The sequence below is a fragment of the Somniosus microcephalus genome, chromosome 31 (genome assembly GCF_052327205.1).
Source record: "Somniosus microcephalus isolate GS21.2 chromosome 31, FLI_Smic_1.0, whole genome shotgun sequence".
In the NCBI taxonomy this organism is placed as follows: Eukaryota; Metazoa; Chordata; class Chondrichthyes; order Squaliformes; family Somniosidae; genus Somniosus; species Somniosus microcephalus.
In genome coordinates, this window is record NC_141017.1 from 37,727,904 (window position 1) to 37,754,979 (window position 27,076).

Consider the following 27,076-nt stretch of genomic DNA (forward strand, 5'->3'; position numbering starts at 1 on the left):
TCGGTACTGCCCCCCCCCCCGACAGTGCGGCGCTCCCTCGGTACTGCCCCCCCCCCCCCCCCCCGACAGTGCGGCGCTCCCTCGGTACTGCCCCCCCCGACAGTGCGGCGCTCCCTCGGTACTGCCCCCCCCGACAGTGCGGCGCTCCCTCGGTACTGCCCCCCCCCCCCCCCCGACAGTGCGGCGCTCCCTCGGTACTGCCCCCCCGACAGTGCGGCGCTCCCTCGGTACTGCCCCCCCGACAGTGCGGCGCTCCCTCGGTACTGCCCCCCCGACAGTGCGGCGCTCCCTCGGTACTGCCCCCCCGACAGTGCGGCGCTCCCTCGGTACTGCCCCCCCCCGACAGTGCGGCGCTCCCTCGGTACTGCCCCCCCCGACAGTGCGGCGCTCCCTCGGTACTGCCCCCCCGACAGTGCGGCGCTCCCTCGGTACTGCCCCCCCCCGACAGTGCGGCGCTCCCTCGGTACTGCCCCCCCGACAGTGCGGCGCTCCCTCGGTACTGCCCCCCCGACAGTGCGGCGCTCCCTCGGTACTGCCCCCCCCGACAGTGCGGCGCTCCCTCGGTACTGCCCCCCCGACAGTGCGGCGCTCCCTCGGTACTGCCCCCCCGACAGTGCGGCGCTCCCTCGGTACTGCCCCCCCCGACAGTGCGGCGCTCCCTCGGTACTGCCCCCCCGACAGTGCGGCGCTCCCTCGGTACTGCCCCCCCGACAGTGCGGCGCTCCCTCGGTACTGCCCCTCCGACAGTGCGGCGCTCCCTCGGTACTGCCCCTCCGACAGTGCGGCACTCCCACAGCACTGCACTGGATTTTCGTGCTCAAGTCTCTGGAGTGAGACTTGAACCCATAGCCTCCTGACTCAGGCGAGAGAGCGACCCACTGAGCCACAGCTGACACTTCTAAAGGCGCATGAACAGAGAGACATAAGAACATAAGAAATAGGAGCAGGAGTAGGCCAATCGGCCCCTCGAGCCTGCTCCGCCATTCAATAAGATCATGGCTGATCTGATCCTAACCGCCAATCTACTATCACAGAACCATCTCCTAAATCTAACAGAATTAGACACACGAAATAGGAGCAGGATCAGGCTACACGGCCCCTGGGCCCGCTCCGCTACCCACAGGGCCATGTCCGATCCGAACCTAGACTCATGTCCAAATTCCTGCCCGCTCCCCGTAACCCTTAATTCCCTTTACTTCTAGGAAACTCTATTTCTGTTTTAAATTTATGTAATTATGTAGCTTCTACAGCTTTTTGGGGCAGCATATTCCATGGACCTACCACCCTCTGAGTGAAGTAGTTCCTCCTCATCTCAGTTTTGAAAGAGCAGCCCCTTATTCTAAGACTATGCCACCTAGTTCTAGTTTCACCCATCATCGGGAACATCCTCCCCGCACCACCCGATCCAACCCCTTCACAATCTTATATGTTTCAATAAGATCGCCTCTCATTCTTCTGAACTCCAATGAGTAGAGTATGTGTGCACAAATCGTTGAAGGTGGCAGGGCAGGTTGGGGAAGTGGTTAAAAAAGCATACGGGATTCTGGGCTTCATACATAGAGGCATAGAGTACACGAGCAAGGAGGTTATGATGGAATGAATCACAGAATGGTTACAGCACTGAAGGAGCAAGCTGTCAACATCAGATGAATGTTAGTGGGCCCTGTTTAAATGAATGGCATTGTGCTTATTTAGTGTAACTTCCTTTTACAGGGTGCCTTATTCAGTGCCTCTGATGTTTCACATCATTTCGCTTCCAATGAGTTGCTTTGAGGTCCACTGATTGTTATGTAACATCAACAACTTGCATTTATACAGCGCCTTTAACGTAGTAAAACGTCCCAAGGCGCTTCACGGTAGCCTTATCAGACAAAGATTTGACACCGAGCCAAGTAAAGAGATATTAGGGCAGGTGACCAAAAGCTTGGTCAAAGAGGTCAGTTTTAAGAAGATTATTGAAGGAGGAGATCGAAGCAGAGAAGTTTAGAGGGGGATTTCCAGAGCTTGACCCCATGCAGCTGAAGGCACAGCCGCCAAAGGTTGGGTGCAGGTATGGATTGGGCCAGTGTTGGAGGGAAGCAGAATTCTCAGTGTTGTTGGAGTTAGAGATAGGGAGGGCTGAGGCCACGGAGGGATTTGAACACGAGGGTGAGAATTTTAAATGGGTTTGGTGGACCAGGAGCCAGCGTAGGTCAGCGAGCGCGGATCGATGGGTGAACAGGACATGGTGCAAGTTAGCGTCCAAACAGCAGAGTTTTGGATGAGCTTAAGTTTATGAAAGGTGGAAGATGGGATGCCATCCAATTGCTGGCAAACGTGGCAGCCGTTTTGCAGACAAGATCCAACAGACAATCATGAGATTAACAGTTAATTTGCTTAACGGAGAATTTTGGAAACTGGAAGATCTCCCTTCTCGTCTTTGATGGCCGCCTCTACCACTGGTACAGGTCTAAATATTAGACTTCATATTTCATTTACTTACAGTTCTAAGGGGTGTGATCTGAGTTGGTAAAGGTGTTGTGTTTAAAAACAGCCATGTAGAAATTTAGGAGTTTAGCAAGTCCCTTGGTTTGTAGCTTGATAGCAGTTTAACAATTCCTAAATAAGTAAAACCTGTCAGTGCTACATCACTCGGAACAATGGTAGGTTTGTTGAAAACTGCTGTTTCCCGGTTTTGTAAATGAGGAAATTCCGGGTACAATTGAATCTTTCTTAGTGTGGCTTTGACTAGTAACCAGGTCGAAGGAATAAATTCGCAATCATGAACTTTGCATGCTTATATTAGAATTAGACGGCACAGATTTAACATTGCATGAAGGAGTTAAAAGCATTTCTTTGGAGGGTGATTAGATTGTGAAATTCTTTGCCACAAAATGTTGCTGAAGCAGTCCATAAATTCTTTTGAAAGGGAAACAGTTCCTCAAAAAAGGGGAATATTGAAGAATATGGGACTAAGTAGGAGAGTGGGGTTGGTCTGTGTTGCAGCTTAGAAATAGGCTGTTGGCCCATCAAAACTGCAAGAGTGTTTTTCTTTACATTAACCACCTAGTCTGATCTTTTATCTGCTTTGTCCCCATTCCAGTAATTTATAATCCAAGGCATCTGACAGCAGCCCAGGGTGGCGAGAGAAACCTGATGGGTGCTTGTCTGTTTTCGCTCTTGAATGGGGAGCTGTGTCAGACCGTGCCAAAAACAAATGGGCAAGAGCATGTATTTCAGTTGCCTTTTGCTTGCGGACCCTCTGAATCTGTGTATTTGCCTTTAGTTCGCTTCGTTGTGTTGTATTCGAGTTCAGGCACATGACACTAGCAATCACTGTAACAGAGTACAATGGGTGTAGATGCCATGGAGTCAATGTGATTTACCATGACTGATCAATGACTGCACCTTGTGGCTTATGATCTGATTCCTGTACATTATGTAAATAAAGTATTGCTAATGAACCTCCACATTGAATGTTAAGGCACATTTTCCAGAAATTATCCGTACTTATTTGATTAATGAACTGGACAAGTTGATTAATTAGAAACATAAAAGATAGGAGCAGGAGTAGGCCATTTGGCCCCTCGAGCCTGCTCCGCCATTCAATGAGATCATGGCTGATCATCCAAATTCAGTACCCTGTCCCTGCCTTCTCCCCATATCCCTTGATTCCTTTAGCCTTAAGAAATATATCCAACTCCTTCTTGAATATATTTAATAAATTGGCTTCAACTGCCTTCTGTGGTAGAGAATTCCTCAGGTTCACCACTCTCTGGGTGAAGAAATTCCTCCTCATCTCTGTCCTAAATGGCTTACCCCTTATCCTTAGACTGTGACCCCTGGTTCTGGACTCCCCGGCCATCGGGAACATCCTTCCTGCATTTAGTCTGTCTAGTCCTGTTAGAATTTTATAAGTTTCAATGAGGTCCCTTCTCATTCTTCTAAACTCCAGCGAGTATAAGCCCAATCGACCCAATCTCTCCTCATAGTCATTCCTGCCATCCCAGGTATCAGTCTGGTGAATCTTCGCTGCACTCCCTCCATGGCAAGAACATCCTTCCTCAGATAAGGCGACCAAAACTGCACACAATACTCAAGATGTGGTCTCATCAAGGCCCTGTACAACTGCAGCAAGACATCCTTGTTCCTGTACTCGAACCCTCTTGCTACGAAGGCCATCATACCATTTGCCGCCTTAACCGCCTGCTGCACCTGCATGCTTACCTTCAGCGACTGGTGCACAAGGACACCCAGGTCTCGTTGCACTTTCCCTTCTCCCAATCTATTGCCGTTCAGATAATCTGCCTTCCTGTGTTTGCCACCAAAGTGGATAACCTTGCATTTATCCACATTATACTGCATCTGCTCAATCACCCAACCTGTCCAAATCATACTGGAGTTTCTCGGCATCCTCCTCACAGCACACACGCCCACCCAGCTTTGTGTCGTCTGCAAACTTGGAGATATTACATCTAGTTCCCTTGTCTAGATTATTAATATATATTGTGAATAGCTGGGGTCCTAGCACCGATCCCTGCGGTACCCCACTAGTCACTGCCTGCCACTTGGAAAAAGACCCGTTTATTCCAACTCTTGCAACCAGATTTTTAATGATCTTTTGCGGGTTGCAGAGAACATTCGGAGGAGCTATGTAGGTGCATTGCTGAGCTGCTTATATGCTGTATAGATCAGCATCTGAATAAGTACTAAAGGTGTAATGTTGGACAAGTAAAACTTTAATTGTACTCGTGACCATCTCCTTTCCCCCTCCCAAACAAAAATAAGATGTGGGCAGTCAATTTCTTACCCTTCTCCCGCCAATGATGGCGAAGGTAATGCTATTTTTTTTGTGGCAGCGCTTCGGTTATACTGTAAGCTCACACCCTGGTGTTCATTGTGGTACGCAACTCCACTTTTTAAAACGTGGAGAATTCCAGTTTATATTTTGCGTAAGATGCGAGTTCAGTTCTGTGAGATTATGGTGTGAACTTCCTGTATAATGTTGTGAAGCGGTATCCTGTACTTGAAGCATTGTGACTGAAAGCTTTTTCAGCTGGCTCAACGAGCTGTTCTTTGAAACAATCTGCATTAAGATGGTTCTAAATTCGTGTTGGATTTCCTGGTAGTGGTGTTCAGTTGTGCCAAAATGGTGATGCTACTCCAAACCAGCTCGAGCACATCTCTTCCCTTGGACAAGATGAATAACTGGCTGATTTGAAATATTTTCTCAAGACCAAAGTAAAAAAAATAAAAGTCTATATGTCAGTTTACAGTGCGAAATATGTGTTGCTATTAGACTGTAAAATATAATGTGATACTATAGCTTGTCACGTGGCCAATGAGTTCAGTCAGGATTTAAATACTGTGACGCATTCAAACTGCTGTTGCGTACATGCTGTAAACTCAGATTCTCCCTCCTGACGATCTCAACAGCCCACACCATCACAATCTAAGAGCTTCACTGTTGTGTAAAGTACTGGCTGCCCAGGAATGTGTGGGATGGACTCTGCTATATTCAGCTTCATATGAAACTGTTCAAATTTCATTCTTGCAGTACATTGTCACTGTGAGCAGCTTTTATCCTAGCAACACGTTTCACAACGTTTGCTGTTCAATCTCTGTACAGAATTGCTAAATTTAAATGATTTAACTCCGTTCTAATCTGGGCAGATCAAGAGCTGTGGGTAGGGTGGGGAGAGGTATCTCTTCTGCCCGTCACCGCTACTGGCCAAAACAAGACGAGCATTGAGGACTGATGTAGAGCAGTCTGTGGGCAGGGCGAACTAGGGAAGAAAATAAGGAGAATACTTGGTGCACAGATATACTGGTTTGTGTGCCTGTTGCACTGGAGAGGAAAGGATTTTTTTGTGAGGGAAGGGCCAGTAATATCCTGTCTTTTTCTTAGAGCGAAAATGATCACACTTTGACAAATTAAAGCTCCTGCGAATGCAACCTCTAAATGAACCCAACCATGCTTTACTGCACTGTTTGAGAAGATAAGTTTCTTTCAGTTAAATATAATCCTTTTCCCATTTTTTTTTTGAAAAGACTGGAATTAAATTTATTAGCTGCCATACTGAGCCCTGGATTACTGATGGGGTGCGAATTAAGGAGGGCAGATAACTGGTGTAGCTATCAAATGCCGTACTTCTGCCCCCAAAATGACATCTAGGCTGACGGTTTTCTTCACATAAAGGGTAGTGGAAATCTGGAACCAAAAGGCTGTGGATACGGGGGTCAATTGAAACTTTCAAGACTGAGGTCCGTTAGATTTCTGTTGGGTAAGGGTATCATGGGATATGGATCAAAGGCGGGTAAGTGGAGTTGAGGTATGGATCAGCCGTGATCTAATTGAATGGTGGGGCAGGCTCGGAATGAATGGCCTACCTGTGTTCCTATGTTCTTGCACTTCCTGTCTATTTTTCCCACTAAATTCCTATGCCCGTGTTTATAAGAACATAAGAACAGGAGTAGTCCAATCGGCCCCTCGAGCCTGCTCCGCCATGCAATAAGATCATGGCTGATCTGACCTTGGCCTCAACACCACTTTCCCGCTCTCTCCCCACACCCCTCGACTCCCCTGTAGTTCAAATATCTCTCTATCTCCACCTTGAATATATTCAATGACTCCGCCTCCACAGCTCTCTGGGGAAGAGAATTCCACAGATTCACAGCCCTCTGAGAGAAGAAATTCCTCCTCATCTCCGTCTTAAATGGGCGCCCCCTTATTCTGAAACTATGCCCCCTAGTTCTAGATTCCCCCACTAGGGGAAACATCCTCTCATTCACCCTGTCAATCCCCCTCAGAATTTTTTAATGTTTCAATAAGATCCCCTCTCACTCTTCTAAACTCCAGTGAGTTTAGGCCCAACCTGCTCAACCTTTCTTCATAAGACAACTCCTTCATCTCTGGAATCAACCGAGTGAACCTTCTCTGAACTGCCTCCATTGCAAGTATATTCTTCCTTAAATATGGAGACCAAAACTGTACGCGGTACTCCAGGTGCGGTCTCACCAGCGCCCTGTACAGTTGCATCAAAACTTCCCTACTTTTATACTCCATCCCCCTTGAAATAAAGACCAACATTCCATTAGCCTTCCTAATTACTTGCTGTACCTGCATGCTAACATTTTGTGTTTCATGTACAAGGACCCCCAGATCCCTTTGTACCACAGCATTTTGTAGTCTCACTCCATTTAAATAATAATAATTTGCTTTTTCATTCTTCCTTCCAAAGTGGGTAACCTCACATTTTCCCACATTATACTCCATCTGCCAAATTTTTGCCCACTCACTTAACCTATCGATATCCGTTTGCAGACTCTGTGTCCTCCTCACAACTTGCTAACCCACCTATCTTAGTATCAGCAGCAAATTTGACTACAGTACATTCGGCCCCTTCATCCAAGTCATTAATATAGATTGTAAATAGTTGAGGCCCCAGAATTGATCCCTGTGCACCCCACTAGTTACTGATTGCCAACCTGAAAATGACCCATTTATCCCAACTCTCTGTGTTTTCTGTTAGTTAGCCAATCCCCTGTCGATGCCAATATATTACCCCCAACCCCGTGAGCTCTTATCTTGTGCAGTAACCTTTTATGTGGTACCTCATCGAATGCCTTCTGGAAATCCAAATACACCACATCTACTGGTTCCCTTTTATCCACCCTGTTTGTTACATCCTCAAAGAACTCTAGCAAATTTGTCAAACACGATTTCCTTTTCATAAAACCATGTTGACTCTGCTCGATTGTGCTTGATAATGAAAAGTGCCTCTGTAAACTGGTCACACTAATTATAGGCTCCCACTTCGTGGAAAGGCTGCAGTGTCACCACTGGAGACGGCCTAATTACAGCGTGACAAATTTGCCTGGGCAGTTTACATTAAATAAATGTAGGCATAAGGATTATAAAAAAATACTTTTATAAGGACAGAATGAATCACTTAAAAATGGGGATTGAATTGGATTTGCGTGCCCTGCCCAGTTATCCCCCACCCTCGAACCCTGCTTCATGTGAAGACTACATTCGGTCTTTTTTTAAAAACTTAATGCATAATTTCATCCGGTCTAAATAATGAGAGATTTATTAGTAAGTTAGAAAAGCAACCAAACTAAATATTGAGGAATCAGTTGCCTTGTATATCTGAAATCCTTGGTTCGAGCTTTGATCATTTTTTTTGTTTCTGCAGACTTCAAGCACTTGAGGATAAAGTTGGTCTCACAGAGAAGGTGTGTTGAAATACGAAGCATCTGCATCATCTTCAATTCTGCATTTTAATGCTCTTCAGAGATATGCTGTCCAATGCAGTAATGATCTGCCAGTGTGAATCAAATCCAGTTCTTTGTGGTGGGGAAGGAGAGGAGCAGTGGGAATTATTTGGTTGTGTTTCTCTTGCTATGTTCTGTTTCCCGTAGTGTGTAAAAGTAGCCGAACTTTTAGCTCTTATTTTTAGATGAGTTTTAATTATATTTTTCTGCTTTCTATAACTTCAAAAAACCCACCTTTCTCTTTCAGGAATGTGTAAAAGAAAAGCTGAGTTTGCTGCATGGCTTCTTACAAGCAGATGCACAGAATGACCTCAGCGAGCTGGAAACAAAATTTCAAAAAGAAGAGATCTCCGAGGTAAGACGGTAAAGAAATCCGGTCACGCGCGCACTATTAGGAAGCGTATCTTTCTTTTAAAATGGAATGCCAATGAGTGGGGTTGTGGAGAAACGCCCTCTAAAAATGATAGTGCTGGGCTTGAAATGTAACTTACAGTTTGAAAGCCTAAGATTTGTTTGCAATGGATAGGATCGCTGATGACCGACAGTGGAGCCTTCATTGTCGGCTGGCTGTCCAGAGTTGTGTAGTCGGATTATCACCACCTGGATTCTGTACATGAGCCCCTTCATTTGCTGCTCTTCCAGTAATAAGCTGTGTCTCAATTTCACTCCTATGAGGGAGTGCATAGTTGTAGATTTTAAAACACTACCCACCCCTTTAAGACTGCTACAGATTAATATTTGCTTCCTGACCCTGAGCTGCTCAAGAGAACGCTTGTGCCTTCTGTCAGCTGGGTTTTGATTCTGATCCCCAGTATTGCCCCACTTGGCAATGAGGCTGAGAGGGGTCAGTGTCGTTCCATTAGTCTGAGTTGGGTTAATGTAGGGATCTCAGTGCTGGATAATTAGTTGCAAATAATCAATCATTGTGTAATGTGTGTCTGCCACAAGCCTGTCTGGATAGTTTTGTAACTGGTACACCTGTCCTTTTTCAGGAGGGTTATCTAGCCAAAGTGAAAGCGCTGCTCAGCCAGGAGCTTTCCGAAGGGAATGGTGATTCTGAGCTTGGCGTCGATTCAAATGGTTGCACTGAAAATGGAGCGAAGGACGGCGATAAAAATGAGACCAATGGCGTGACTGATGAGGCAAATGGCCAAGAGAGCAATATGGAGACTGAAGCGGTGGTTTTCCCCACAGCAAAGAGTCGTGGGAAGCGGCTGAGTAAAAGCAACGGAGATAACAAACGTACGTTTATTTTCTTTGCCCTGTGTCCGCTCTGTATTCTGCCCCCTTGCTGAAAGGTGATCTTGTGGTACCTGCAGCTGTGGGGTGCCCAGAAATGTCGTACGGATGATTTCTTTTCACTCATCTAATCACTCTCGATGTGAAATAGACATCTGCTTGAGCCTGCTGCTGAGTCCCAGAAGTGTCTAACTCCCGTCTAGCCTTCGTGGTTGTGTGAAAAGTGCACTGCCTGAGGGAGAGAAAATATCAGCTAACATTTAAAATGATGATTTCCTCCTTCTTCGTGTTTTCGGTGCGGGTTTTTAAAAAAATTCATCCTCCCCTCCAGGCATGTGTATAACGTGCAGGCTGCAGACCAGGAGACCTACCGAGGGGTCATTGTTAACAAAACAGGGAAGGTCCACAGCCGAGTTGTGAAAACATGGGGAAAGGAAATAGGACTTGTAGCCAGAACAGATCATTACAAAACTAGAATGACAGTACTTGACTTGTGCACGGCCGTAGCTCGGCCCCATCTAGATTCCTGTGTCCAATTCTGTTTCCCTCCTTTGACGGTGAATATTGAGACCGTGGCGCGGTACAGAGGAGGGCCAGCAGGATGAGGCCTAGCCTTGGGGCTCTTGGGTGCTGGGATAGGCTCAGGGGACTGGAGCCTGTACTTTCTCCCCACCCCCCCAAGAAGCCTAGACTTCAGGGTCATGATTGAGGTATTGTAAAATGGGAACAGACCCTTGTTGGGTGGATAGGTTACTTGAGCTTGATAGTGTTGGGAAAACTTGGGTGCATTGGTATAAAATACAAATCATGGAGTTGGATTAGATGCCAGGAAAGGATTTCTTTTCAGAGCCGTCAGTAATGAAGGCTTTACTGCAGCCCTTTCAGAAGGGAGCTGGGCAGGTTCCTGAAAGTTGAGGCCGTCTCAGGTTATAGATTTGTGGGGGGCGGGGGTGCAGCTGGTTATTGATATCATTTGCTGGGACAGGCTGGATGGGCCATTTGGACTCTTCCTGTGTTTGTAGTTGATGACTCTCGGTGGGTGCAGTTCCATAGGCACACGCAGCATGTTGGGTACCTGTCTCGGGCTGGCCATTATTCATGAGTCTAGATGTGTGCTGGCAAGCTATTCTATCACTGTGTGCTTCATAGCTGAGCACGATGCTGTTGCCATCAGATCTTTACAGCAGGAGGTCGCTGAATCGCAATTAGGAACTGATTGAAGTGCCATAACCTACAAGGCTACGGACCAAGAGCTGGAAAGTGGGATTGGGTTAGATAGCTCTTTTTCGGCCGGCACAGACACGATGGGCCGACTGGCCTCCTCCTGTGCCGTAAACTTCTATGATTTTATGAATGATGATGGTTGACTTTTCACTCCTTACCCCAGGAACACGGAGACTGATTGTAGCGTCCCAACACTGCCTCCGACTGAGATCAGCTGCCTCTGTCACTGGGAACTTCTGGTGATACAGATCAGCCTCGTGCGTCTTCACTAACTGAGGCTCTAAGGGATCCCCTCCTAATGCTTTGAAAGGATTCTTAAAAGGATTGAGAGACTTGGGGAAAATCATCCATTGAAGCCCAGTTTCCTACATTTGAGATTTCTCCAAATCCTGCCATATTTGAAATCCCATGTTGATTTTCAGGCTCTGCTTATAACTGGCAATATTTCTTTCTATTCTAGGACTGTCGGGAAGTCCGAGGTTCACCAGGAATTCGGCAAAGCAGCAAGCTACGATCATATCCATGTTCGCTAAAGCGTGAGTATTCGAACTGCATTCACGCAACACAAAGGAGAAATGTCTAGTTTCGAGTGAAGTTCCTGGCTGATGGATTGCAAGGCAATAGTAACTGGATTCAGATGATGCAAGAAAGCAGTAAAGCTCGAGGGATGTGTTGACTGAACATTACTTGCCTGCAATCTACTGACCGATTGATATTTGTTTGGCAGCCATTGCTATGGGTTGAGAGCTCTCAGTATATCAAGTTTTGATGTATGGTCTAGCTGTTTATTTTCTGTTGGCAAAACATAGATAAGGTAACCGTGCTTTATATAACAGTGGGAAAAGCTGGTCTGTAGTTTTTGGCACATAAATGTGATTCCCATGTATGATTTTTTTTTTTGGCGACACTAGCCTATTCTTCATCCTTATACTGTAAATCCAGTTATTTATAGGAGTCAAAGTAATTCCACGTTTAAATAAAAAGGTCGTATTTCAGAGTATGTTGATCAAATATAAAGGTATTGCAAGTGAGGGATCTGTGGCTGTGTCTCAGGACCTGGCGGAGTCAATAATATGTTCCGCCATTTTACAAGTTGTACAAGTGATGGTTTGTCGCTGTAATAATAGATTTCTATCACTAGGTGCTCTCGGTGAGTTATCTAAAATGAGAAATGCTCGTCTGTGTTGTTCACACACGAGCCTGTGAGTATAGGGTTCCTATGAGAATACTGCAGTCTTGTGCACCTGTATTGAGAGTTTCAGGAGCTCTGTGCACAGAGGAAACATTTTAGCTGGAAGGGCTGGGGCTTAGGAAAAGGTCGTAACCATTTGGCTCTGGTTTATCTTGGAGGAAAAATCTGTTTTCAACAAGTATTTAAAGTTATGGAAAAGGTTGCTTTGTGTGCTGGCTGCTAGGAGTGTATAATATAAAATGACTGCACACTATGTTGGCTGGGGGAATCTGTTGCAGTCCCCCTCTTATACCAAGCGAATAGAGTTGTGAATGCTAAGTAGCGCATCTTTCTCTTGTGATTTTTAAATGGTATTTTGTGCTTTTTTCACAGTATGGTTGAGGTAGAGAATAGTCATGAGTCTTATAGGTGAAGACTAACGTTGAAGCGTAGATGCGTGGACTCTGAAGATGGGAGATATAAATGTTCCGAACACGGGTTTTTGATATTTTATTATCTGTTGTAGAGCAAACAAACGCAAGTCGGAGGACCTAAATGAACTAGAAGCAACAAATGTTAAGGAAGAGGAATGTGATGAGCAGGTAATGGCATTAGGCTAACTTTGGTAAGGAGGTGATGTAGGGTTTTATCTTTTGTAGTATCACTTATCCTCCTTGCCCCCCCGCCCCAATCGCTCGCCTGCTGGCTCTTGCAGATGCTGGCAGTCCAAGTGGGGGGGTTCTTGAAGTGTTACGCTGAACAGTGAGTGTTGGGGCTGTTCGACTGAGGGGATTCACACCCACGCCTGATCCTGATTTCTCCGTTCTATGCTCTCCAGCAGGGATCACTGGCTAGTGCTGGGGATGTGTTTTCTTTCCCCCCAACCTCCAACTTGGCCAAAGATCAGTGAGGCCAGTTGTTACACTCCCAACTGGAGCTAAGATCAGCTAACTTGAGCACAATTAGGAGTTGAACCGTGGACCTTGTGTCCTGTAAGGCTTGATATCTCACCACGTGATCCATTGAACTGTGATGGGGAACTCCTTAGCTCTTGTTTCAATGGCCTGAATGTCAAACCAACCTAGTTACTGTCGGTACGATGCCATTGCTATTCATGTGTCTTCGTTGTGCGCAGAGACGCTTGTTACCCTGAAATTGAAAAGGCTGCATAGACAAAGAGCATTTTCGCTACAAGGAGAAGTCACTGCACTATCTTCCGACAAAATGTATTCCTCTCCTCCCCTCCTTTCTCTTTCTCCCTCTCCATTTGACAGGTCCCAATAGAATTGGCATAGAGGGGTAGGCTCGGAAGAATATTTTAAATGGGGGAGGGTACTTGTCCAAAAAAAATCAAGTTTGGGTTGCAGGCTAAACAAATTCATCTACTCTTTACTGGAGTGCCCTGGTCTGCTAACATTGGGTGCTATTGACCAGTGGTAGAGAGGGTATTGCAGCGCATTACATTCCTAGTCCACTGCACTACAATCAATCACATCTCTTTCTGCTTCCTTTTACATGTGTGGAATGCAATGGTTCAACAAAATTAGTCTTTTGGATCGGTGTTCCTGTCAACGGGTCAGATAATTTAGGAAATGGGATCGTCACTAGGTTTCATTTCATCCCATCATGATTCAAATTGTGGGTATTATATATTCGTGATGGGTGTGTAGGGAATGCTCACCTAAAACTCTTGTTATACAAATATTACAGTTTGGGTGTTTTTTCCTACTTAGGAACAGGATGAGAAGAGAATTAAAGTGGAATCTGAAGAAAAGTAGGTTTTTGTTTCTTCTTTCCCTCTTTATAACTTTTAATGTATTAAACTGATAATTTTCTGCTGATTCAGCATTGCCTTTCAACATTCATAATAACTGCAGTCACAGCTGTCATTTATTTGTAACATTTTAGTGCTGTGGTAGAGGCAGAAACCTGATTGGAGAGGTTCAAACGGAGTTGGGAAGGACGAGCACAGATTTGGAGGCGACAATAAATTGAAGGAATTTGGAGAGGGAAGGGAGGTTGGAGATGGGACGGTAGTTTGCAAGGTCAGAGGGGTTGAGGATTGGTTGATGGTGAGTTTGAAATGGAAGGGGAGCCATTTACAATGCCAGCTAGCACGAGGGCTAGGGAGAGAAGTTGGGTGGCCAGCAGTTTAGTGGGAATGGGGGTTCTTGTGCACGAAATGAGCTCAGAGTGCATGAAGGGAGATGTAAGAAAAATTAGAAAGAGACGCAGGTTCAGGGCTGCGGCACGGTCGGGGGGGGAGGTGCCTTAGGGAAGAGGGCAGACGCAACTGAATAAAGTGCAGCTCCTCTGACTTGTTGGATGTGAGGATAGAGGGAGAAGGGTTTGAGGAGACAATTGGCAGTTGGGTGGCGGGGGAGAAGCCGGGAATTAACTTTTTCTCTCCAAGATGACCCTGGAGTAGTGTGTGGGTTTGGCAGAGGAGAATGAGAGCCGATAGCACCTGATGTGGTCCAGCCACATCTGGTGATGAATGGCTAACCCTGTTGTGCGCCACATACCCTGAAGCCTTCACCCGTTGGACTTGAGGGAGCGATGACTGGACTAGGATGGGAGAGAGTCAAGGGTTTTGATGGTGACAAAGGCATCAATGGTGGAGATGAGGGAGTAGTTGATCAAATCGACAGTTGCAGAGATGAATGGAAAACCAAAAGCCAGGCAGTTGGGAGTTTGAAAGAGCAGTGTGTTTTTCCAGTGGTAGATACAGAAGGAAGGGGAGGGGGAAGGTGGATGTGGGTGTTGAGGGACGCGGGGAAGTGGCAGAGATGGATTTGAGATCGACTGACTTTAGTACCTTGGGTCACACAGTAAACTTGTTTGCTTATTATTGGATGAAATTGGAAATGGCCCACCTTCAGCAAACACAACGTAATGTTGGAAGTTGTTCGTCTAGCTGTGGTTAAAGGACAGAAACCTGCATTACTGGCAGGATCTGATGGTGGGGAAACATTGCCTCGTCACAGAGATTTAACTGGTAACTGCTTTGCAGGCTGTCTGCTGGGACTGAGGCTACTTCTGACTGCAAACCCAAAGCTGAACAAACTCCTAAGGTGAGTAGGATCAGCAATGGATTTATCTACCCTGGAAAATATTTCATATGGTAGATATTATTTGGGGAGGGGGAGGTTAATTTAATAATTTTGTAAAACAACGTGCTTTTTCTAAAATTGAAGTCTATTATTTGGATGAACACGAGTTGATTCTGACATTCTCATTCATGGAGTGAGCAGTTTTCTCAATGGATTAATTTTTTGATGAGAAGCTTCTGTAACCTGAATTTAACAAGATAAATGTTTACAGGAGGTTTTTAAAAAATATATATATATATATATATAATAATAATAATGTTGTGCAAGTGTCATCTTTGTGTTTGTCCACACACCCATGTTGCCAACATCAGGTGCAACACAGCCACTCCTTTCCTGTGAAAATCTGTCCTTGCATATAAATTTGAATTCTGGTGTCTGCCAGGGGTTTCAGAGGATGTGTTGATTATAATCTGGGATTCAGAAATGTATTTAATACTTTGTTTTATTTTTGCAGACCCCACCGCCCAAATGCACGGACTGCAAACAGTTCCTGGATGACCCAGATCTCAAGTACTTCCAGGGGGATCCTGATGACGCAGTGAGTGTTTTTTTTTTCTTTTGCCACTTTTACCTTGAAGATGACCAAACACTGGCAGTCTCGTCTGCACCGTTCTCCAGACTCCTGAGTGTCGGGAGGAAACACTCCCTCTAAGCTATGCCGGCCACACAGCTCTCTGCAGGTCCCGCGCACCCAAAAAAAAATTAGGAGGATCATTGTCGGTGGGGCTCTTCTACTCTGGCACGTACCCAGCTTGTCCTTGCCCACACATGTACATTTTCCAACAAATGTCACTGGGCAGAACTCTGGATAGCTTTTTTTTCCCTCTCCTTAGTTTAGAAGTGTCTGAAGCCAATTGTAGCTCCCTTAGCTGAGATCAGGTAACCACTGAGCCATCTGAAGATTTTGCTGCATGTTTATACTGGCATATTTTATCACTGAGTGTAGGGGGTGCAGGATGATGCACGTAATGCCCAGCGATCTTGGCTGTGCTCAAGGGGAGGTGATGCATAGCTGGACATTTCCCTACACAAAATAACATGGCCATCTACAGCATACACCACCTGCGAACGTAAAACTGAGCTTCTCTCAGATTCTGATAATGTTGCTGTTCAACTGGCTTGGGGGGGGGGGGTTTGAGTAGAGTTCCCACTTGGGACTTTTATTTGTTCCGTTATTTTGTCAAGAGAAATGCCTTTTACTTTTTGCAGTTCCTGCTGAAATGAAGTGCGAGTCCCCTGTTTGAGGTACAATAACAATGTACATCTGAAAGTGGCACAAAGGTATTAGCTCTGACCTGAGTTGCTGATGGCACGTTGTGGAATATAGGAACAGGAGTGGGCCATTCAGCCCCTCGAGCCTGTTCTGCCATCCAATTAGATCATGGCCTATCTGTATCTGGAGTGCATCGGAGCTCCAGTGTCCTGTGCTACAGAGTCGTGGAGAGCCGGTTTGCATTTCATTTTTTCCCCTCAGCAGGAGTGTTATGTTACCCATTGTGGCAGGGGGCGGGGGGGGGGGGGGGAGTTTTAACAGACCAGATGTCAAGTGCTTTTGGTACTTAGAAGGACAGCTGCATAGACCATTCACGTGCATGCCCAGGAGTCCGTTATATTCAGAGTGGGGGGGGGGGGCCTGGGAGTTGGTCAGCTCCCTGCCCTCTCAGCTCGGCCGGTGGATAGAATCCACAGAAATGATGGGAAGAATTTAATGCCGTACAAAAATCTTATTACTCCAACAGTTGGAAGAGCCCGAGATGTTGACTAATGAGCGTTTGTCACTATTTGAAGGGACAAACGATGAAGGGTTTGAGAGTTATGATGACCTGCCTCAACATAAAGTTACCTCCTTCAGGTCAGTATGGATGGTGACTGTGGTAATAACTTCTTTACTGTTGTACACCTGTAAAACGTTCAACATGACTTGCTCCCAAAAAGTGAAGAAACTATGAGGGTAAATTTCACAGATCGAGGGGTGTGGGCATGAGCTGGAATGGGTTTTGCAGATACTGTGAAGTAAGGCTCTCAAAAATCAACTAATTGGGCAGTAGTACAAGGAAGATTAGTGAATTGTATAAAATAAGCTTTAAGTTTATGGTTTTAGTCAACTTTTTATTATGAACTTGTCTATAAAAATGAATGTTGTGTGTTGCAGGTTTAGTTCTTGAACTTTATTTCATTGTCTTTGCAGTATTTATGATCGGAAAGGCCACTTGTGTCCTTTTGATACTGGCCTGATCGAGAAGAATGTGGAGCTGCACTTCAGCGGAGTGGTGAAACCGATCTATGATGACAATCCCAGCCTCGATGGTGAGTGAATTTCCTTGCCAATAACTGATCCAAGGGTGTCAATAGGACAGCATTTTACAGACCTATTCCTGGCACCTGAGGCCACTGACTTTCTTCCACATCACGACTGCTTAGTTAATACCAAGTAGTCTGATGTACAGGAGGAAGTCTCGATGCTAACTCCTCCATGTTGTAAACTCGTTCTAAAATAAAATATACTTCATTAAATTATTTGTTAGTTAGAAAGTACATGGGTATGTCCATAGTGATTTCTGTACATTTCCTTATCTCTGTGGAAAGGCTGTTATCAGGGCTATGTATTTAATGCATTGATGTCGACATGTTATAAGGGAAAACTTAAAGTTCGTACACCTCAGTGTTGTGCAGTTTACTTCCTGGGAGATATTTTTAATTCAGTCTCACAGATTTCTCCCTCCACCTGTAACCACTAGTTCTTCACCCTAGTGTTCTGCAGCTCAGGGTTTGCTCCAGACACAACCCAATTTTGGAAAGATAAAAACTGTATTTGTACAGCTGGCTGTTTTCTACAATTTAAGTGAACACGGTACAAAAGTTTCACAAGTTTGCCATTATACTTGACTGACATGCTCGTGACAGCACCAGTAGTGCCATCCCTCCGCAGTACCTCTTGGTGGTCCAGTTGAAACTTGACGACTCATTGTATGTAATTCATTCCCCCCGTGTATAAGTCTGTACCAGTACACTTTATTGGTCACTTGTGGGCTGTGAGAAGTCTTGAATACAGTAGACTGCCTGCCTTTATATAATAATGTATATAGTTGGTAGTGAGGGGCAGCGTGGTGCGACAATGTATAGTGAGGTATTAATATGTTTCGTATTCCCTTTTAAACAGGTGGAGTCAAAGCTAAAAAACTAGGACCAATAAACGCCTGGTGGATAACTGGTTTTGATGGCGGTGAAAAGGCTTTGATTGGGTTCACTACAGGTAAAGAAACGTCTGGCCGCTCAAAGCTCCAACATCTGTTCTAATCTAAAGCATGTACCTTTCAACTGTGCGCAGTAGTCTAGTATTGATCAATGTTCCCTCTAATTTTTTTTTATGCGCGGCCCCTTTAACTGGCTGTGCGACCCATTCAAATCTTTGCGCATGCCCGGTTTCTTCCATGTAAAAGCCAGTGAGCGGCCTGTGCGGGACCTCCAAACCACCGCACAGCTTAGCGGGAACCTTAGTATTTATGTTATGTAGCCGGTCTGAAGGGAGCAGGATTTGCAAAGTTTAGATTAATTCTGCCAGACAGGTTTGCTTTTTTTTTTGCCATTTTAGAAACATAGAAGATAGGAGCAGGAGTAGGCCATTCGGCCCCTCGAGCCTGCTCCGCCATTTAATGAGATCATGGCTGATCATCCAAAATTCAGTACCCTGTCCCTGCTTTCTCCCCATATCCCTTGATCCCTTTAGCCTCAAGAAATATATCCAACTCCTTGAATATATTTAATGAATTGGCCTCAACTGCCCTGTGTGGCAGAGAATTCCACAGGTTCACCACTCTCTGGGTGAAGAAATTCCTTCTCATCTCTGTCCTAAATGGCTTACCCCTTATCCTTAGACTGTGACCCCTGGTCTGGACTCCCCCGCCATCGGGAACAGCCTTCCTGCATCTTGTCTAGCCCTGTTAAAATTTTATAAGTTGCAATGAGATCCCCTCTCATTCTTCTAAACTCCAGTGAGTATAAGCCCAATCGACCCAATCTCTCCTCATACGTCATTCCTGCCATCCCAGGTATCAGTCTGGTGAATCTTCGCTGCACTCTCTCCATGGCAAGAACATCCTTCCTCAGATAAGGCGACCAAAACTGCACACAATACTCAAGATGTGGTCTCACCAAGGCCCTGTACAACTGCAGCAAGACATCCTTGTTCCTGTACTCGAATCCTCTCGCTATGAAGGCCAACATACCATTTGCCTTCTTAACCGCCTGCTGCACCTGCATGCTTACCTTCAGCGACTGGTGCACTTCTCCCACCCGTCTCTGAAAGTGATTCTTTGAAGAGCACTGGGTGCCCTAGTGGTCATTGATCGTGTGTAAGTGTTGGTAGGTTATTCTGCTGTGGGGTACCGCAGCCCAGCCCCACCCTGTTCTCACCCATTATTTATAGGGCAGGGTTCCAGTTGTTGGAATGAAGAGTGGGGATTCCTGGCTGATTGTTTATTTTTTGTTTTCCCCCTGCCCACGTCAATTGTAGGAACCCTACTGCTGTGCTACCCTGTCTTAGATAAGGTTGCTCAGCACAAACTAGTATTGAACCTGGTCTGTGTGGCTCAACCATTCACTCGATACATTTTCTCTCCTCTCGGGATCTCTAGATATTCATATTATATATCTGTATTGAATTTTAAGAAAATTATCGGGCCACATTGTAACTGGCTTTGGATCGGTCTGCTGTCTTCAATATTTCTGAGGCTCGGAACTGAACCCGAGCCTTGGCTTCCACAACCACTCCATTGCTCAGCGCATTCAATGAGCAGAAGGCTGCCGGCAGTGCGATTGGGTTTATATAATCTGCTTTAAATCCCAAGGTGGGAGGCACAAGGATGCAAAAATCTGACATTGAAAATGGTGAGCTTATAGGATGTTAACCACCAGGGTTCTGCAACGCACCTTAATGTCGTGTATTTGTGCACCTACCTTTATTTTTAGAAGTAGTAGAGCAGTATCCTGGATTATTGGAAGGTACTCGGGATGACAATGAAATCTATTCCTTTCTCCCATAGCATTTGCTGACTATATACTGATGGATCCCAGTGATGAATATGCAGCCATCTTTGCTGTGATGCAGGAGAAAATCCACATGAGTAAGATAGTCATTGAGTTTCTGCAGAAAAATCCCGATTCCACCTATGAAGACTTGCTGAATAAGATAGAAGTAAGTGCTCTGCTGTAGTAGTTTCAGGATGTGAAGTTTCGCTAACCCTTGCTTCCCTTCCCTTCAACCCAGGGCACTGAGGCTAATTTTAGTGCCATCTGCCACTGCCCTGGTTGAGATCACTTGACTCAGCACAGACCAGTGATGTAATCTGGGATCTTGCTGTCCCACAGCTTAGTTTCACACTCGTGATAAGATCCTTTTTTTGGTTGCGTTGCTTTAAAACAAATGAAAACTTGTTGATTGACTTCTTGTAACTATCGCCTGTTTCTGTTGACAGACCACAGTGCCTCCTGCTGGGCTGAACTTCTCTCGCTTCACTGAGGATTCCCTGCTGAGACACGCTCAGTTTGTGGTGGAGCAGGTGGAGAGTTACGATGAGGCTGGCGATGTTGATGAGCAGCCGATCATCATAACTCCCTGTATGAGAGACCTGATCAAACTGGCAGGTGTCACCCTTGGAAAAAGGTGAGCACTTGGGGACAGTGAGGTGGGAGTACAATCTTAGGAAAGGGAAGGGAGGATATGTTGTGTTAAGAAAGGGTGTCAAACGTTTAAGCTGGGGGGCCGAATACACCTCCAATGCAGTGGTGAGCCGCACACTGTTGCGCAGAAATGGGACGCCCCCATACACTCACCTACCCTACTCCTCCTTTCTTATCTTCCTCCCATTCCCTTCCCCCCCGCCCCCACCACAAAGTTCCCAGGTCTGGAAGATGGGCAAACTTTGATTTCTGATTTGATCTGCCATGGTTCTTTGTGTCTATATTGACCCTGTCATTTTGGGACCACTGGCCTTGGTAAACTGGGAATGCATTCAGTTCTTGCCATCGGCACAGCTGATGTCGTAGAATGATGCAGCGAGAGGGAGGCCATTCAGATTAGATTTATTTGCCATATGTAACAAGTACAATGGAATGCTTGTTCCCTGTAGGGACGCGTCAGCTATACATACAGCGCCACGTTCAGAGTCAATACAATGGCTTCCCGTGGCAGTGGGAGCACGATGTCCCTCAGCCGCTCCGTCCTCCTCTTCACCGCGGCCTCCTCCTCACTGTTGCCGGCTCCACGTGTGGTGGCCTGCTTCTCCCGCTCTGGCCACCATGCCCGGCTCCCCCCCTCCCATCTGGACTGCGAGTTACCCGAAATGGAGCTGCCGGCCGACGTGCTGCAGCTTGTCGTTGAGTCTGCTGCTCGTTGCGCTGCGCTCCTCTGCCCGACTCGCCGAACACATCGTCGGGATGTGAATGCTCCAATGCGGCCTCCTCTTCGCCGGCTCCACGGCCCGGGGCCTACTTCTCTCTCTCCCGGGTCGGCCTATGGCCGCCATGCTCGGCTCCCCTCCTCCCAGTCGGAATTCCATCCCACATGGCACCAACGGAACAGCCGGCCCATCGTGCCTGTGCTGGCTCTTTGAAAGAGCAACACTCGGCCATCCATTTGTTTATCATAGCTGTCTGACTGTAGCCACACGCGAGGAAGTATTCGAGAATTCAGGGGTGTAAATGAGCTGTCATTTGAGCAGTACCTTTACTTAGGCTGTTGTGCTTGATGACCAGACGAGCAGCGAGACGCCAGGCTATACGTCACCCCACCAAGATCGATAAGGACAAGGGGCCCACCAAAGCCACCACCACTAAGCTGGTGTATCAGATTTTCGATACATTCTTCTCGGAGGAAATCGATCAGAATGACAAAGAGAGTGGCACGAAGCGCAGGCGTTGTGGTGTGTGTGAGGTAAGTGTTGTGTAGTCCAACGTTCTCGTTAACCTGTGCAGCGGTCTGGAGGTCCCGCGCAGGCTGCTCACTGGCTTTTAAATGGGAGAAACCGCGCATGCGTGAAAATTCAAATGTGCCGCATGGCTACTTAGGGAGCGCACACCCAAAAACAAAATTAGTGGGAACATTGGTGTAGTCATCATACTTAGTCATTGCTTGGGGGATATTACACTTGGTAAAACATATTTATGGGGAGCTTAGAGGATAGCAACATGATACAGTATTCTACTGAAAATCCAACTCCGTTATAAGCTGAAAGTGACTTTCGCTGCTTAATCATTGCAATGTGGAAAGTTAGCAGATCCCTTGTCTCATAGGCACTTGGCCAACCCACCAGAGGAAGCTGGTGTGGGAGAGGAGCCTGTTGCAGGTTGATCGAGCTCCCTCTCTTGGGGAAACCAGGGTCCCTATGCCAGTTAAGACCAGGGTGGCTATTGGCCTGGCGTTCCAAAGTTTATAACTTTTACGGTTGCTTGATGGCCGATTGCATTTAATGAGGTTGTGAACCAAGTTTCACGTCGTGCTATTTTGATTTTTAAGCTATGGTATAGGGTTATGTAGCAAATCCGACAATATACAGCTTTGTGTGCACTTTACTGATGCCAGCTTTTTATTTCCAGTTTTTTAAACTGAGTTCATGCTGGAATTTTGAACTCGTGTTCTCTGGATTATTACTCCAGGCCTCGACGTTAATGGTCCAGTAACATAACCTGGTATACCCTAGTTAATAGTTTGCGTGATTGTGTTCAGTGATTAGGAAGCACTTGCAATGGAATTTCGCCCCTGCAGATGAAATGGGTGGTACAAATAGGGTAGCTTCTGGTCTGTGCAACTAATGGGGACGAATCGCCTTCTCGCGTTCCATTGGGCTATTATGTAATGCTAATCTGTGAAGCGGTTCCTATAACAGGACAATTTATATCTGCAACTAATGACTGGGTAAGGGAGGAGGAATAGAAGAAAATAACCATTTGCAGATTGGCCCACCTTGCGACCTCTTTGTTCAGCCACCTTTGTTTTTGTAACAGGTTTGCCAGCAGCCTGACTGTGGAAAGTGCCGAGCTTGTAAGGACATGGTGAAGTTTGGAGGCGTTGGTCGCAACAAACAGGCCTGCTTACAGAGAAGGTAAAATCAACTATCCTGTTGCATCATAGGATGTCAAAGCATTGTAGCGTGAATGCAAGAAATATATTTTTGTACAAGAGCATTAAATGCTAATTTGACATGGGTAAATACATTAACAGTTTACTGAATATAATTAAAACGAGGCTAAATTGGAAGAACCACATCATTAAGAGCATGAAATGGTTTTCATAAAAACTCTTGGTGATGTGAAATTCTGTGTTGCGATTTGTAACTTTGCTTCTGTCTGCCAAATATACTTCGTTGCCTGTTCAGGCCAGTGATTAGAAAACTGCATTGCTGCAGGGGATGGGCAAGCTGAAAGTGAAGTCCACTTGCAACTAGCAAATGTGGTCGGTTCTGTCTTCGGTATTGTAGTGATTCTGCTGTTGCACTTTGTGTGCTGATGTTGGAGACAGTGTTGGGGGAGGTGGGGTGGAAGCAAGTGAACCAGAGGTAAATGCATTAATTCAAGGAGCTGATTGTAGAACCACTAAGAAGCCGTTATTTAAAAAATGATTGCACTACTTGGCCACGTAAAGTGCACGCTGCAACTGATTGCAGGTAGCTGAGGTTGTTCTCTCTTTTTCTAAAGGTGTCCAAATCTGGCTGTGAAGGAGGCTGATGATGACGAAAATGATGAAGGTGATTCCGAGATAATTGGCAAAGTTTCTCCCAAAAGAATGCTGCAGGGTAGGAAGAAGAAGCAGTCGAAGAGCCGTATCTCCTGGATTGGAGAGGCTGTCAAGGTAAACACAATTTAATTCATGGTTCTGCTGTGGTTTATAAACCACTAGAAATTCGAAACTCGGAATCTTGGCTTTTTTTTTTTAGAGAGGAGCTTACCTGCTTTATTGGGCAGTGCAGTGTGTGACAACAAAGAACTTTGATTTATGTCACGCCTTATGCCTTTTAAATGTTCCCAAGTGCTTCATGTGCAATGAGTTACAGGAAACTTTGTGCTATCCAGCACCGACGGGACCGAGCTGTTGCTGTCCCATCAAAACTGCCGGACAAACCAGCACTAATGTTGAAACATACGGAGATTTTGAGCTCCGTATCTGGCAACAAACCCTGTTGCTTAGCAACAGCTTCTAAACAGTCGGCCGTACCTTGCAAGCGTCTCTGTAGCTTAGCAACAGCTTCAGCGAGACCTTGCAGAGCTTGACTGTTGAGAAAAAAGCAACGAAAAGAAAAAAAAACTAACGAAACGGCTCCTGATTTTTGCCGGTGGCTCAAGCATCCCGGACAGTTAACCTCCGGATAATACGAAGTTTCCTGTACTTTGAAATTCAGTCACTTGTGCACAAATTGACTACAAAGTAACAGTCCCATAGACAGCACTGAGATGAATGAACAATTGACGTTTTGTAGTGATCTTGGTTATGGGAATGATGTTGGCCAGTTTGCTGGCAGAATTCCCTGCACTTCAACTAGTGCTGTGGGATCTTTAACATCCACCTGAACCACTAAGAGGTACATGGAGCCTTAGTGTAGTGATTTATCTAAAGGATGGCAGCTCTGGCAATGCAACAGACCTCTGACCTGCACCTGAAGTGTCAACCTAGATCAAGTGCTGGGGGTGGGGTTCGGATCTACTGACTGTGTATCTGATGTTGCCCATCGACTTCTGTGACATGGATTTAAATTCAATCTGGAGTAAAGTCTGGTACAAAATGATTCTTTATTAATTCAGCACTAGATGGGCAACCTTGCTTGACCATGGGATGGCTGATGAGAGAAACTGAAGTAGCACACTCGTACAGTAAAGTGCACTTTTATGTTGGAGCAAAATGAAGGGATTGTATACTCTGCAATCCAACCATGGTAAAGCTAACCTGGGGCTGCTTGCTGCTGACAATGGGTATCAAAATTGTTCAAAACCCCGAAACTAAATGCCTTCACCTTCAGCACCAAATTCACCATAGTAACTGAATTAATTTAGTTCAGAGCAATCCCTCTACTAAACAGCAGCTTGCACTTACACAGTGCCTTTAACATAGTGAAACGTCCCACGCCGCTTAATATTATAGGCGCTAACATATCAGAAGTCAGAAAATTTACGAACTTGTGTGGACTTTTAGATGCCAAAAGCTATAATCATATTTTAAGAGGAAAATTGTTATTTAAATAGTTACCTTTATGAAATGCATTCACGCACACGCTTAAACTTGCGCTTGCTTTTCTGGGATGGAAAATGGTGAACTCGCCCACTGCTGCAGCCACCATTCCTTCCTGAATGCAATTTGAAATGAGTGTTTAATTTGGCTAGTCTGTTCAGTATACTGAAAGTAATCTATTTCCTTCTTGTACCCTACCTTGTGCTTCTGTGAAAATGGGAGCATGCAGCAATTAATTTTTTATGATGGTGTCGTACCCAGATACTAGGATTGCTCCCTCACTTTATCTTCAGTGTTTAAACACGTGCACCATTGTGGTCTGTTAATTTTAACAGAATCTGTTGGAAAGGCGAGTAGACGGGATCGTCACTATAAATAGCATAAAGCTCACCCATCTGCTTGTTTTTTTTTCCCCAGTCTGACGGAAGGAAAACCTATTACCAGAAGGTGTCTGTCGATGATGAAACGCTAGCAATCAATGACTGCGTAGCCGTCAGCCCAGATGACCCCACCAAACCCCTTTACTTAGCAAGGTTAGTATGCTTTAAATTGTAGGTTTTTATACTGAACTTCCCCAAAGGGAATTTGAGGTCATCTGATTTCCTTCCATCCATCCTCATAGTACATCAACAAATGCCGAGTGATTGTTTCAGCTACTCCAAGGACAATGATGCTGTCTTTCAGAAATTAGGATGTGGTGGTCCGTGTGTCAAATTTGCACATCTGGGGTCCTTGGAAGCGTAACAATATTGTGGGCGGTCCCTCGCAAAGAAAAGCTTGCAAATCAGTGCTTTTAAACTACTCTTAACTCTGCAGCTTTGTTTTAAAACACACTGCGGTCACGTTACTGGTCTAAGACATGTTCTTTGGTCAGACTTTCTGTTGGCCTCTGATAGTAGTTAAGGATAGTGATTCAGCTTGTGCTGAAATTGTGGATTAGATAAAGACACTTTTTGGCTTTATTCTGCAGACAAACTAGATATTGCAGATGAATAAACATGCTGGAGTACTTTTAGATTGTGATTGTAACTATGTTTGGTACATCAGTAGCTATTCTCTAACACAACCGTCTTATTGACACCAATATCACCCTGGGATTCCGTAGAATGAGTTTGTTGCTTGATATCTGTTCCTTTGAAACCATTACATTCAGGGATCTACTTTGGAACTGATAAATGCAATTATATTTGCATAATATTTCATTTCTAATTCACTGTCATTTATCTGAGTAAGCATTTCACCTGCTCTACAGCTCCACGTAAACGATCAATATTAATTGTACTTGGCCAACAGAACAGTTTTTGTTCAGCAATGGCCGCGTTTTGTGCATAATGCATGAAATGACCTGTTGAATCATATCAGTGATCCTCAAAACGATCACTTTTGAAATGATGATTGTTGGGTTGTGAAACAGTATTTTTGTGATCGGCTGTACAATTTATCCTTGTTCCTGCAGAATCACATCCATGTGGGAAGACGGCAATGGGAAGATGTTCCATGCTAATTGGTTTTGCCGTGGCACTGACAGTGTGTTGGGCGAGACCTCTGATCCCCTTGAGCTCTTTCTGGTGGATGAGTGCGAAGACATGCAGCTGTCTTATGTAGACAGCAAAGTTAGTGTCATCTACAAGACTGCTTCAGAGGACTGGGCACTAGAGGTGAGGAAGCTTTTTAACTGAAAACTGGATTTATTAACTTTATCTGTCCCTTTTCAGGCAGCGAAACTGTTTAAAAGTTGTGTTCCTTATAAATCTCATTGTTGCTGATGCAACAAGTGCATAAGGAAAAGGCTCTGTGTCTCCAAGGGTTGGATTTTCAAACTTGCTGCCACATAATTCCCACGTGGCAAACTTCTTT

At 45.4% G+C, this 27,076-nt stretch overlaps 1 protein-coding gene across 1 annotated transcript in view; it reads left to right on the plus strand.

The window, feature by feature from the left end:
• The window catches only part of dnmt1 (DNA (cytosine-5-)-methyltransferase 1), a 49,569-nt gene that overhangs the window by 1,733 nt on the left and 20,760 nt on the right, over nucleotides 1–27,076 (plus strand). Inside the window, exons 2-19 of the mRNA XM_085971846.1 lie at nucleotides 8,178–8,217; nucleotides 8,504–8,611; nucleotides 9,249–9,498; nucleotides 11,180–11,255; nucleotides 12,417–12,492; nucleotides 13,624–13,664; nucleotides 14,904–14,964; nucleotides 15,458–15,541; nucleotides 16,743–16,855; nucleotides 17,192–17,310; nucleotides 18,164–18,256; nucleotides 20,046–20,197; nucleotides 20,478–20,665; nucleotides 21,757–21,934; nucleotides 23,005–23,102; nucleotides 23,695–23,848; nucleotides 25,637–25,752; nucleotides 26,676–26,877. Of these exons, the coding sequence (XP_085827972.1) occupies nucleotides 8,178–8,217; nucleotides 8,504–8,611; nucleotides 9,249–9,498; nucleotides 11,180–11,255; nucleotides 12,417–12,492; nucleotides 13,624–13,664; nucleotides 14,904–14,964; nucleotides 15,458–15,541; nucleotides 16,743–16,855; nucleotides 17,192–17,310; nucleotides 18,164–18,256; nucleotides 20,046–20,197; nucleotides 20,478–20,665; nucleotides 21,757–21,934; nucleotides 23,005–23,102; nucleotides 23,695–23,848; nucleotides 25,637–25,752; nucleotides 26,676–26,877 (2,149 nt within the window). The remainder of the gene's footprint in view (nucleotides 1–8,177; nucleotides 8,218–8,503; nucleotides 8,612–9,248; nucleotides 9,499–11,179; nucleotides 11,256–12,416; nucleotides 12,493–13,623; nucleotides 13,665–14,903; nucleotides 14,965–15,457; nucleotides 15,542–16,742; nucleotides 16,856–17,191; nucleotides 17,311–18,163; nucleotides 18,257–20,045; nucleotides 20,198–20,477; nucleotides 20,666–21,756; nucleotides 21,935–23,004; nucleotides 23,103–23,694; nucleotides 23,849–25,636; nucleotides 25,753–26,675; nucleotides 26,878–27,076) is intronic.